The following is a 13,889-nucleotide window of genomic DNA, read 5'->3' on the forward strand; positions in this document are numbered from 1 at the left end:
GTTTCAGGTTCAAAGGAACTTTAAGACCCCCCAGGCCTTGTAGTTTCTAAACTTTAGAATTGATGCTGCCTTTGAGAAGGGGAAGCAGGCATGGTTACTTTTCCTGGGGAACTATATCCAATCACACAACTGTGACAAGTCCATCTTGGGGCCCTGAGGGCCTTTCATGGGCTCCAGGTAAGACCCCCCCCCTTTAAAGTTTATTAATGAGAAAGAGACAGGTGTAAAAGAATTCAGAGCATCACTCTGGCATATATGATGCTAGCCACCAAACCCAGGACCTCAGTTTTGAAAGTCTAATTCTTTATCCACTGTGCTAACTCCCATGCTGTCTGGTAAGAATTTTTGCACTGGAGAGCCTGGCAGTGGCATACGTGGTTGAGTGCACATGTTACCATGCTCAGAGACCTAGGTTTGAGCCGTTTGCTCCCTACCTGCAGTGGTGAAGCCATACTGCAGATATCTCTCTCTCATGTACTTCCTTTTTTCCACATCTGAACAGAACACACAAAACCAAAGCCTTTGCCTAGTCACTGTCAACGCTTTCCTGGCTTGCATGCCATTTCTTGTGGCACACGTCTCCTTGAGCTTCTAAAACACCTTTCTTAAGCACTCCAGCTCTGGCACTTGATAACAGTTATTTAGGTTTATCAGATCCATATAGAACAAACCCCAAACTCCTTCCTGTGGTTTATAAACCCATGACAGTCAGTCCCAATTTGGTCCATCCATCTGGTGACATTTAAAACATTTTGAATCCGACTTCCCTCATTTGTTCATTGCTGTCGTTGCACCTGCTGCTGCTTTATGCGCAACTGAACCTCGTAAATACTTCATTTATTATTTTTTATCTGTATTTTATAAAGTAATTTCGAGACACATCAAATACATGAGTACACAGTAGAAAGTAAGGCAAACACGGACACAAACATATGCACGAATGGTGTATTTCTGGGATGTATGTTCTGGTAATGATGCTGGCCTGTATGTAGAGTGGTCCATGGAGAGGTGCGTCATTCTTGTGGCTGTAGTAAATCACTCCAGTCTGAGACACAATACTTGAATCATTTTGTCTCTGCTTTGTTCCTCCATGACTAGATTCATAGAATGTGTTTCTACGAGCAGATTGTTGGATCAAAGACTAGAAACAATGAAGTATTATCATCATCATCATTATCTGTATTTATTCGATAAAGACAGCCAGAAATTGAGAATGAAGGGGATGATAGAGAGGGAGAGAGACATCTGTAGCACTGCTTCACCACTCGCAGTGTTTTCCCCCTGCAAGGGGGGAGCAGGGGCTTGAACCTGGATCCTTGAACATTGTAACATGTGCTCCACCACCCAGCCCCTTACAAAGTGAGAGTTTTCATTGATGATAGCAGAATTCGGTTGGTTCCCTATGGGAATGAGGGGTTTTGGGAGGGAGGAGTGTAGGATGGGCAGAGAGGTGAGCCAGACCCCACCTATGTCTTTTCAGTAAGTTTTCTCACTAATTAGCTATTAGGCGCCACTGAGCCCCAAGACCTTTTGGACTCTCTGGGCTCTTCTCTGTTTTGATGTCTTTGGAATGATCCTGTGAACTCCCGGGGTCTGTTCTCCCTCCTGGTGCCTGTGGTTAGCATTCAGTTTTCTCTTGGGGCTGTGTCTCGGTATACCACCTGAACATTTGGTTCAGGGAACTCCTGAAACCAGCTCAGTGAGACTTTATCCTTTGGATTGGATTTTGTGCAAATAATTCATTGTCCCCCACATCCTCCTTTGTGAACTTGCTCTCAAAGATGATTCACTAGTAACCCACTAGGGGGCTTGGTGCTGGACTTGACAACCTGGCACTAGGTGACTGCAGCAAGGACAACTCCAGAGACGATGGTACTATATGCAGGTCGGTCCTGGGAAGTGAGAAATGACTCTGGTGATATTCATGTGTAAGACTATGGGCATTCATTTGGGGGTGGGGAAGGGAGGATGACACAGTGGGACCAAAAATTTGGGCTAGAGAAGTAGCTTTCCAGGTAGGGTTCTCTTTCCTTCCTTCCTTCTTTCTTTCTTTCTTTCTTTCTTTCTTTCTTTCTTTCTTTCTTTCTTTCTTTCTTTCTTTCTTTCTTTTTATTTATTCATGAGACTGATAGGGGAGAGAGAGAACCAGACATCATTCTGGTACATGTGCTGCCGGGGATTGAACTTGGAACCTTATGGTTGACAATCCAATGCTTTATCCACTGTGCCACCTCCGGATCACGGGGTGACTTTCTTGCCAGGTGCTGGGCACAGGTTTTAGCTGGAGTACTGGGGAGGTGCCCTGGAGGTGGAGAAAGCCCTAGTGCTTTGGTGTCTATGTCTCTTTCTCCCTCTCTCTATATATGAAGTAAGTGGCCTTGAATGGTAAAATCTCTCTGTGAAAGGCCTGTCTCTGCCCAAGAGGGGAAAAAAAAATTATGCACCTGGAGTCCTTGCTTGGGGCCATAGTTGACCATGTTAATTTGGTACAGCAGTTCCTGTCCAGACACAGGATGGTGACAGCCTGAGTGCTGGGACTTAACTGGATGAGTCATTTCCTCTGGCTGTCTTTGGGAATAGTCATCGTTCCAGATTCCACATTCTGCTCTTCTCTTCTGGATCCCTGCTCTTCCCTTTCTCAGGATGCCGTCATTCTCTCATCACTAAACTAACAAGGCTGCCACCAGACATGGAAAGAATTTACATTACAGGTGCAGATTGGATGTTGGTGGAATTATCCGTCTGTGTAGCAGAGACATTGGGAAAGTAAAAGCAGAAAGGAATGACTGCCAGGATAGATATTGGTATTTTTCAGATGAGAACCAATGAGAGTGAGAATATAATTTCTCTTTTCTTTAGAGAATCCCAAACATATTGCTTACTATTGACTGGACTTTTAGTCTTTTTTTTTTTTTTTTTAAGATACAGAGGGACAAGGAAAGACAGACACCAGGAGGCCATGCAGTAGCACAGTGGGTTAAGCACACATGGTGCTAAGAGCAAGGACTAGTGTAAGGATCTCTGTTCAAGCCCCTGGCTCCCCACCTATGGGGGTGGGGGGTCGCTTCACAGGTGGTGAAACAGGTTGCAGGTGTCTATCCTAGTCTCCCCTGCTTTCTCGATTTCTCTCTGGCAAAAGCTGGGGATTGAATTTGTGACTAGTGTCCAACACTCCCATCTTCTGGGCAGTTCACATTAATTTTCTTAAATTGTATAGCCTTCTGGTCCACTTTTTTTTTTTAATCGACTATAATTAATTAACACCAGAGCATGGTTTAGCTTTGGCTTATAGTAGTGCTGGGGATTGGACCTAGGTCCTCAGGGCTTCAGTTGTGAAAGTCCTTTATATAATATAATCATTGTGCCGCCTTCCCAGCCCTCTGCCTTTGCTATTCAGGCATGAATATCGAGAAGTCTTTTTTGGGGGGGCCAGGGGGATAAGGACATTTACTGCTGCCTGTGTGATATCTCATGGTCCCTGGGTTGCATCAAGGGGAATACAAAGTAGGGAAAGTCTGGGATTTTGGCAAAATGGGTCTCTTATTAAAATTTGCTAGTATTTCAGTTCTAACTGGCTTTAAAATCATTCAAGCTCTGGTCTGTTTTTTCTTTTTAAAAAAAATATATTTATTTATTATTGGATAGAGATGAGAGAAATTGAGAGGGGAGGGAGAGAGAGGGGAAGAGACAGAGAGATACCCACAGTCCTGCCTCACCACTCGTGAAGCTTTCCCCCTGCAGGTGGGGATCAGGGGCTTGAACCTGAGTCCCTGCGCACTGTAATGTGTGTGCTTAACCAAGTGTGCCACCGCCTGGCCCCTGATCTGTGTTTTCATATATCACTGAGTAACCTCTCTAGTCCAATTTTCTATTTGTTTTTTTGAAAGAGAGGAGAAACAGATACTATAGCATTGCTCTACCATCCAGGCTGTGTTGGAACTTGAATCCAGGACCTCCATATGTGGCAAGGCTTGTGCTCTCCAAGTGAGCTATCTTTGTCCCTCATTTTCTTTGAAGTAAGAAGGCAAAAGTCTAGGTTATTATGTGGAACCTCCCAGTTTTCATATTTTGACAGTTAATAAAGTTAAGAAAATTTTTTTTATATATTACCACCAGGTTTGTCAATGGGACTCATTGCCTGTATGGAGAATCCGCTGTTCCTGATGACCCCCCCCCCTTTTATTTTGATTGAATAGAGAGAAATTGAAAAGGGAAGGGGAGACAGAGAGGGCGAGAGACAGCTGCAGCACTTCTTGACTGCTCTTGAAGCTTTCCCCCACAGGTGGGGACTGGGGGTGTTAAAGTTTTTACAGCAGTGTTCTGTAGGCTGAAGACTGCTTGACCATGAAAACGGGTTAGGGGTGAGTGTGTCTGAGGAGGAGGAATACGGGGGGGGGGGGGAAATAAAAAAGAAGACACTGGACTGGAGACAAAATGCCTTGTGGTTCCCTCCATGTGGGGCCCAGGCCTCTCCGACTGCTTTAAAAATACGTGGTTCTGTGTGTCTCTTGCAGATCCTGGCTCCACAGAGAGAACAGCCCAGAAAAGGAAGTTCCCCAGCCCTCCGCATTCTTCCAATGGCCACTCACCACAGGACACATCAACAAGCCCTATTAAAAAGAAAAAGAAACCCGGCTTACTGAACAATAACAATAAGGAGCAGGTAAAGGGCCACCGGGAATGGTGTCTGTACCAGTGGGACAAAGGCTGTAGCAAGAAGCACTGCAGCTGATAAGTTTTCTAGTAGACGCATTTCTTGGCATTTAGTGAGCAGCCTTGCTCAGACTGTCAGTTGCATGGGGCACAAAAGGCAGCTCTGAATGGGCCTGCCTATGTTTAGCAGGTTCTAAATCTATTCTGGGTATAGGGCAGTGACTCAAATGAGGCGGAGACACTGTGGTTTACGATTTGGGGGATGTTTTCCTTGGATATCTTTATTTTCAAATTTTAAAAAATGTTATAGGACTGATTTTCCCATGTGGCCTGAGGAAGGACCACCCCTCTAGGACCAGTTGGAATACCTCTGAGCTATACCTGAGGTTTCTTCCTAGATCGGAATACTCCCTTCCTGTCTTCAGTTTTCTCATCTGTAAAACAATGCATGAAAGTCTGTGAGGACAGACAGACAATTTCCACTTTGGTAATCAGTGGCCATTTCTTTTCATTAGCACATGCCTATTGGCATGATTCCAGCTCTCCACCCACCTTCACCAGCCTGGACCAATGAACCGTGTGTGAAGATTTATGTCTTGTGTTTATCTAAGGCACTTTTTAGAGCTTTACATTTTTCCGATGTGGACTTGATAATAGGATTTTTACAAATGAGAGGGGTTTTAGTGCAGACCAGGAGGTCAAATCTCTCAGCACTGAATTCAGGGTTTCCGTCACTTGTTCTGATACCACTTTGAGTAGGGATTTTTCAAGATGTATTAATCCGTTCTATGCATTATGGATGACAGCAGTGGGCTCTTGGGGATGTGAGGCTGAATAAAACAATATTGTTGCTTTCATGGATAGAGATCTAGCAATAGTTAAATGCCCAGGACTGTGTCTGCACACTAATCTATTTTCACTCTCAAAATTATATAGCCAGACGCCAGTTCTGCTTTTGTTCTGTGGCTGTGGGAAAGTTAACCTCTTGGTGCTGAGTCTTCTCAGCTAGTCAGATGGTCAAAATGATGGCTGTTGCTGCCGATTTCACAGGGTTGTTCAGGTGAACTGAGGCCAGATGACATAGATAATACCAGTATAAAACACCAAGTCATACTCTATGTTAAAAGGAACGATCATACAAATGATATGAATTAAGCACTGTCACAGAAATCTTTCTAGACCTGTGCTGTTTATAATGATGACCATTGAGTTAGTGGCAAGTGTGAATGAGGAACTATGTTTTATTTATTTATTTTGGGGGCTGGACCTTAACACATGTGGTATGCCAATGCCCTGTCTGCTTTTGCATTCAGATAAAGCAAGGGGCAAAACACCACAGCATTAAGAACCTTTCCTAGTGTCAAGATACCTTGATGGTGCCAGGGTTTGGTCCTGGGTAGCACACATGGTAAGACTCTCTGGTGAGCTATCTCTCTGGCCTCCAAATTTTATTAGTTAATTTCAATTTAAGTTGCCATCTGTGGTTGTAGCTGCCATGGTGTATAGCACAGATCTAAATGGGAGTCCATTGTGAGAGAAGAAATTGACACTCCTAAATAAATTTCCAAAGGGTTGTGATTTGAAAAATATATGCAAGTACAAGGCAGAATGCTTACTGTGTGCCATCTCTTGTAAGCATTAAAAAAAAAAAGTTTAATTTTGAAAAAGATATTTAGTTTTAGGAGAGGTGCAGAGACAAATTTTTCCCTCTTTCAGATGCAAACTCTGCATATGCTCTACCTGGTGAGCCACTTTTTTCTTCTGCTATTTTCCTTTGAACCGAGTTTATCTCTACAACCCTGTGAGGAAGGACTTTAATTATCTCCCATTTACAGTTTCATCTGAGAGAGGTCAAGCTGCTTCCTCAAGGTCTCTGCAAATAAGAGGCTGCCTTTGGCTCTTTAGCCGAAGATCTGCTTGTGTGGCTTCAAGCCAGAGACATTCAAGCCAGAGACAACCTCTCCCTGCCACCTGAAGCTATCCCATACATGTTGGCTTTGAAGTCTGAGGAGCTAGCATGAAGGCCACACTCATTTTTTTTTCCTCTTTCCCTGCTATGTTAATCACCCCTTTCTGACATTTAGGCCTGATGACCACAGTGATATTCTTGTAAGCCTGTGTCCTCTTCTGGACAAGAAGCCTCAGAAACAGAGCCATTGTCCAGGGGTTGCTGCTATGCCAGAGTTTGACACAGGGTGGGAGCTCATGAACACAGAACTCCCTCAGAATGTGGGGGATTAGCAGAGCCTGGCTGACTGCACACAGCGTGTGATTGTGCTTCTGAATAACTAGTCTTCAGTACTGATGGAAGAGTTTATGGGGCCATGGCACTGGAGGGAAAGTGTTACAGATCTGGAGACCCGGTTTTCTGTCCCTACTGAGAAAACTTGCTATGTGACCTTGTCAATTGCTTTCTCATTGCTGACCGTCAGTTACATGATCAAATAGGGGTCTGGACTAAGAATATTAAAAAGCAAGTTTGCTTTTTCCGATCCAAAACTCCCTAGGGGAGAAAATAAATAAATAAACAAAACTTCCTAGGGGCTGAATCGCCAGTTGGCAAAGAATAGTTTTAACTAAGAAATTCCTGACCTGTGACTGCGTAATTCACTCTAGTATGTTTAATTAATTAATTAATGATTTATTTTTGTATAATAGAGGCAACCACCATACACATTTTCCTAAAGGAACTTTAATCTTTGAAAACCAAAGCAAGCAAGCAAACACTTCTGGATAGCTACCCCTCATTCCGTTTCTCTTTTTCTTTCTTTCTGGTACAATTACAGAATAAAAATAGTTTTTAAAATCTAATTTCTGTTGTCTAACATTTGAAAATCACGAGCTTTCACATAAAGAATTATTTTTAAATTCTTTTTAAAAAATTTTATCTGCGGTCCGGGAGATGGCACAGTGGATAAAGCATTGGACTCTCAAACCTGAAGTCCTCAGTTCAATCCCCAGCAGCACATGTGCCGGAGTGATGTCTGGCTCTTTCTCACTCTCCTATCTTTCTCATTAATAAATAAATAAATAAAAAATTTTATCATCTGCCAGATAGAGACAGAAATCGAGAGGGCAAGGGGAGCCAGAGAGGAAAAGAGATACCTATAGCTTTACCTCTTGTAAAGCTTCCCCCTTGCAGGTGGGGGCCAGGGGCTTGGTCTGGGTCCTTGCTCATGGTAATGTTCAGCCAGGTGTCCCACGGCCTGGCCCCTGTCCTTACTGCTCAAATTCTCCTTATAAGTGAGATCACTCACTATTTGTTCTTTCAAATACTTAACATGCTGTCTTCAATTTACATCTAAGATAAGGCAAAGGTCATGACTTCATCATTTTCAACATCTGAGTAGTATTCCAGTGTGTACATACATCTCAATTTTCTTAGCTATTCTTTGTTATTTGGCATCAGGGTTGCTTCCAAGTTTTGGTTATTAAAAATCGTGTTACTATGAACGTAGATATATATAGGTGTTTTTGTTTCCTTTGCTAGTTTTTAAAATTTTTTTTAAAAATTTATTTATTCATTCCTTTTTGTTGTCCTTGTTTTATTGTTGTCGTTATTGTTGACTAGGACAGAGAGAAATGGAGAGAGGAGGGGAAGACAGAGAGGGAAAGAAAGACAGATACCTGCAGACCTTCTTCACCGCCTGTGAAGTGACTCCCCTGCAGGTGGGGAGCTGGGGTTTCAAACCAGTATCCTCACTCAGGTCCTTGTGCTTTTACCAGAGCACTGCTCAGCACTGGCTTATGGTGGTATGGGGGGGGGGGGATTTGAACCTGGAACTTTGGAGTCTCTTTGCATAACCATACCCCCGCCTCAGGACTAGTTTTTTTTAACACTAGGTTATAAAAGATATTTCTCCTAAAGCTATGCATTAGAAAATTTTACTCTAAGGCTTAAAACTAAATTTCTAAACCTTTTTGGCTCAGTGGCTTCACCCCTCAGGAAAGATATGAAAAAATGTAGGTGTACTTCTTTTGAGTGGGTGGGGAGAATCCCAAGCTATATAACAGACACTCTTTGCATTTTGTTGAGTTTGTAAACTGTTACACAGTAGGTGGGGCAAGAAATAAATTGTCCCAAATCAGCACCATAGCCTTTTCTGAGCCATGCTACTCTAATTTTTAGTTCTTGGGGACATTTGGGTCCAAAGAGTCCTTTTGAGGGGAGATTTCCTCATTAAAGGATTGAAAAAAAAAATCTGCCCAAATTTGTACAAAATGGCCATAGTGGTTTTTTTGGATCAAATATGTCCAGGAAAGGATGTGACCTCCTCCATTACTCCACTGAGTATGGTCTACCTACATATCAATAAGACTGATTTTATTGAACTCTCACATGTTTTAAAAACTGGAACGTTTCACAGGAATTTTTTGTTGGGCAGGAGAAGGTAACAAAAAGTGAGACTAGGGCAGGGGTAGATAGCATAATGGTTATGCAAAGGGACTCTCATGCCTGAGATTCCGAAGTCCCAGGTTCAGTCCCCCACACCACAATAAGCCAGAGCTGTGCAGTGCTTGGTATTTGCCTCTGTCTTTCCCTCTCTGTAACTCTCTCAAAAGTAAAGTAAATAAAATACAAAAAAAAAAAAATTTAAAAAAAAAAGTGAGACTGTTGGAGGACTGACAGGCTTCCCAGCATCTCCCTGATGATAAGCAGCGCTGGATATGTGTTGATGCAGCTCAGATTGCTACCTTGACCTGAGCTGAGTGAGGGCTGCCTCCTTACAAGGGCACGGACTCTGCCCTCCTTGCTGTCCTGCCAGTATCAAGGCTGAATGCTTGAACCATTGCTCACCCTCACTTGCTTGCTATCTTTATAGAAACAGTTTGCCGGCTCTTGGTGTAGACCAAGGTCTTTCAGAGGTCAATTTTCCTTACAGCAGAGGCATTTTCTAGTACTTACTGCTTTCTTTCTTTTCTTTAAAAAAAAAAAAAAATTAAAAAGTATTTTAAATTATTTATTGGGTAGAGAAGCCAGAAATTGAGAGAGAGGGGGGGATAGAGAGACTTGCAGCTTGTGAAGTTGGGATGGGGCGGGGAGGGGGTGCTTGAAACAAGTGAGTTCAGCCAGAGGGCTTGAGTGTAGTATGCCTCTCTTCTTTTTTTTTTTTTTTAACCAGAACACTGTTCAGTTCTAGCTTGTGGTGGTGCGGGAGATTGAACCTGGGATGTTGGAGTCTCAGGCATGAGAGTCTGTTTGCATAATCATTATGCTGTCTACCCACCACCCCTTGCCTCTCTTCTTTATGGGAGGCCCTGGGGCTCAATCCCTTGAACTGTATTAGTTAAGAATAAAAGTTAGGGGCCAGGAGAAGGCATACTCAAGCAGGGTATTACTATACTATACTTAGATTCTGGCATCAGATGGGACACCACAGCACCAGGGGAAGCTCCACTCATGCATGGTAGAGTAGTGCTGTGGTGTAGTTCCCTCTATCTGAAGTGAAAGACCGAGCAAAAGCGTGTGTATTTGTTGCCCTTCTGCCACAGAAAACAAAACAAAACAAAGAGTTCCAGGAGGCATCACAATGGATAAAGCATTGGACTCTCAAGCATGAGATCCAGCGTTCAATCCCTGGCAGCACATGTACCAGAATGATGTCTGATTCTTTTTCTCCCTCTGTCTTTCTTATTAATAAATAAATAAAATCTTTAAAAAACAAAACACAAAGCTGAGGCTTGGACTCTGTTTATAAAGTTGCCCTTTACTGTAGTTGTTTTAAATACCATGTACCTTGCGCTCACCCACACATCCAGGTTCCCATCCTCTAGTTTATGTAGACCAGGTTTTGGCAGTAGAAAAACAAGAGACTCTGTGGCCCCAATACAGCCCAGGAGCTGTTTTGTTTTAATAATTGACATACAGCATTTATTCACATACTGTCTGTGGCAAGGAGTTGAGCCCATGCATTAGTGACCTGACCTGTGAAACCTCATTTACTTGCTATCTTTAGTTTTTTTTTCTTTTTTTAAATTATTATTTATTTTCCCTTTTGTTGCCCTTGTTGTCTTATTGTTGTTGATGTCGTTGTTGTTGGATAAGACAGAGAGAAACGGAGAGAGGAGGGGAAGACAGAGAGGGAAAGAAAGATATAGGCCTGCAGACCTGCTTCACCACCTGTGAAGTGACCCCTCCCCCCCCCCCCACACACACACAGGTAAGGAGCCAGGGGCTTGGACAGCGATCCTGATGCAGGTCCTTGGGCTTGGTGCCATGTGTACTTAACCTGCTGCGCTACCGCCCAACCCCCAGTTTGTTTGTTTAAAAACAAACTGTGAAAGATGCCACAGTACTGAAATACTTCCCTCAATGCCGTGGGTGCCAGGCTTGAACCTTGGTCTCCCACATGGCAATGCAGCACACTATCCCAGCGAGCTCTTGTGCTGACCTTATCACCCGCTGTCTTCATGGAACCCTTTATATTACAGAAACACTTGGGCACCTCTTGGTGTAGTCTAAGGTCTTTTCAGAAGTTACTGATCAAGTCTGTCTATTTTCTTGTTAAGCTAACTTGTAGAAAGGGCAGGTAAATAAGAACATTTGTTCTTAGACCCTGTAATTATCCTATAACAACACAGGTTGCAACCTGTTTTCTTTACAAGCAGACTGATAACATGCCTCAGACATGTGGGGAAGAAAAAAAACGTCATTTTGTCAGAAATGATTCGCTTTAGGAAAAAAGTTCCGGATTTATCAGATGAATTTTATGGCGTAGGAAACACTTAAAACCGCTTCAGATAAGGCAGGTACCTGATTGACAAGGAGATTACCAGGCATTTATTTCTATTTTACTTTAGGAAAGGATTAGGTTTCCTGAAAAGAGTATGGAGCAGCCGGGTACTCACTCCAGCCAAGTCTGGTGGGGAGGAGAGGAGACGAAAAAGTTTAACTTCCGAAATGGAGGTGCCTCTGCACCTCCTCCTTCCCCCCGCCCCCTCCAGCTTCTGCTGGGTAGAAAGGACTTGGGTTGGGAGAGTTGGTAGCCCAGCGGGTTAAGCGCAGGCGTAAGGATCCCGGTTTGAGCCACGGGCTCCCCACTTGCAGGGGCGTTGCTTCACAAGTGGTGAAGCCGATCTACAGGTGTCTATCTATCTCTCCCCGTCTATCTTCCCCTCCCCGTCTATCTTCCCCTCCTCTCTCCATTTCTCTCTGTCCTATCCAACAACAGTGACAGCAATAACAACAACAACAACAACAATAAGCAACAAGGGCAACAAAAGGGGAAAAATAGCCTCCAGGGGAGTCGCTTCACAAGCGTTGAAGCAGGTCTGCAGGTGTCTGCCTTTCTTTCCCGCTCTCTGTCTTTCCCTCCTCTTTCCATTTCTCTCTGTCCTATCAACAACGACGACATCAGTAACAACAATAATAACTACAACAATAAAACAACAAGGGCAACAAAAGGGAATAAGTAAATAAATATAGAAAATACTAAAAACAAAAAAAGAAACAGTTCTTCCCCCCCCCCCCAAACCAGTAATGGCTTTTATTGCATCTTTTAAGAGATCACACATCATCCATTATTTTGCTGCTTGTGTGGTTGGACACCATAGAGATTATTCATCAGCCTGCTGAACTGTTCCTTTTTCAGAAACATAGATACCATCCAAAAATTTCCGGATATCTTTGTTTTTAACAGTTGTAGCTTGCTGAATCAATGCAGCTGAATTTGATACAAGTTCGATGTCATTTCCTTCAAGAATTAATTCATCTTTCTGGGCTTGCGATAGTGAGCATGCAACACCTGACCTCATTCAAACCCTGCGTATGTATTTTTCTCCCAAGAAGTTTCTGATTTCAACAAGAGACCCATTCTCCTGAATAACAACGTTGATAGGGAAGTGAGCATACACGGACCTCATTTTGTATCGGAAGCCCAGTGTAACACCCTTGATCATGTTCTGTACATGGCTGCAGATAATGCGGACAGAAGCCAGTTCCTTTCTATTTCCCCACCATTTGTCAACTCGGAGCCGCTTCTTTTTCTTTCCGAGGAGACTGAGCTCCACGTTGATGTGGTTGAAGTCCCTCCGCAGGGTGCCTCTGGGGCCCTTCACGATGACCGTGCGGCCCTTCAGAGAGATGTCGACGGTCTGGTTGCTGAGAATGGTCTTCATTCTCGCAGTAGATGCGGCAAAAAAGCAAAAGAAACAGTTTTTTAAAAAAAGACTTGGGTTGTTGGTTAGGGAGCTTGGCTGTCACATTCCATTCTTCTCATTTAACTCCTAATAGCTCTTCCTGTCCTATTATTAACTAACTGAAAGGAAGTTGAGCTCTGAAATTTGGCTAACTGTTATCTTGCAAAAGCCACAAAAGCATCCTGCAAGACCCCACTCAGGTTCTGCTCGTTTGATATGAACAGCTTGTTCTTTAATAGGAATTTTCCCTTTTTCTTCTCTTCCTTTTCCTCCTTTATGACTCTTCTAAAGCACCATCCTCAAAGAAACTAAAAAAACGTTTTCCTACGTTATGATAGCAGTCTCACTACGTTGATAGTTTTTAACTGAAGGACAGTTTTGCCCCTCCAGGAACATTTGGCAGTATCTGGTGACATTTTTGATTGTCACAATTTTGGTGTGTGGGGTATTAATGGTATTTAGCCCGGAATTTTGTTACATGCCCTACAGTGTAGAGGACGGCGGCTCCCCACGGCAAGGAACTTTCTGATCCATAATAATGTTACTACTTCTGAGGATGAGAAACCCATGCTTTAGATGCTGTCTTGTGGCTATTTATGTTCTTGATATTCAGTCCCCCTTCCAGCTTTTTGCATTAAGTAAGCATGATTTTGAGGTATTTGAAGAATGTTCTTTGAGGTGCGGGGTGGGGGGGGGATACGAAACCATCAGACCCTCCTCTGCATCTAGTGTTACTGTATGTGTGGTACACAGTGATCGAAGAGTACTCAGATACCAAGGTTTTAGTTGTTCTGAGCTGTGGGATCAGATAAGACAGTGTGTGTGTGTGTGTGTGTGTGTGTGTATGTATGTGTAACAGGGGCCTCACATATACACAATTTAGTCTGCCCCCCCCCCCCCAGCCCCCATGCAGATAGGAAGACAGAGACTCCGGGGGCTGGGTGGTATCGTACTGGCTTAAGCGCACATAGTGTGAAGGGCAAGGAAGACAGATACATACACCATGACACCAAAGCTTCCACTCTTGAAGTTGCACCTCTAGGACTGGTGTAATAGCTCACTTTGCATAGTTTGCTGCTTTACCAGCTTCAAGCCGG

The 13,889-nt window shown here is 43.4% G+C and overlaps 1 protein-coding gene and 1 pseudogene across 27 annotated transcripts in view; one reads left to right on the forward strand and one right to left on the reverse strand.

Moving 5' to 3' along the window:
• Nucleotides 1-13,889, forward strand: part of ZMYND8 (zinc finger MYND-type containing 8) — a 154,662-nt gene that overhangs the window by 50,021 nt on the left and 90,752 nt on the right. For all 27 annotated transcript variants that reach the window (XM_060184323.1, XM_060184328.1, XM_060184333.1 and 24 more), the window contains one exon: nt 4,515-4,663. In XM_060184323.1, the coding sequence (XP_060040306.1) occupies nt 4,515-4,663 (149 nt within the window). The remainder of the gene's footprint in view (nt 1-4,514; nt 4,664-13,889) is intronic.
• On the reverse strand, nt 12,126-12,790 carry LOC103116774 (large ribosomal subunit protein uL6-like; annotated as a pseudogene).

This window comes from Erinaceus europaeus, unplaced genomic scaffold (assembly GCF_950295315.1).
Source record: "Erinaceus europaeus unplaced genomic scaffold, mEriEur2.1 scaffold_241, whole genome shotgun sequence".
NCBI classification, from domain to species: Eukaryota; Metazoa; Chordata; class Mammalia; order Eulipotyphla; family Erinaceidae; genus Erinaceus; species Erinaceus europaeus.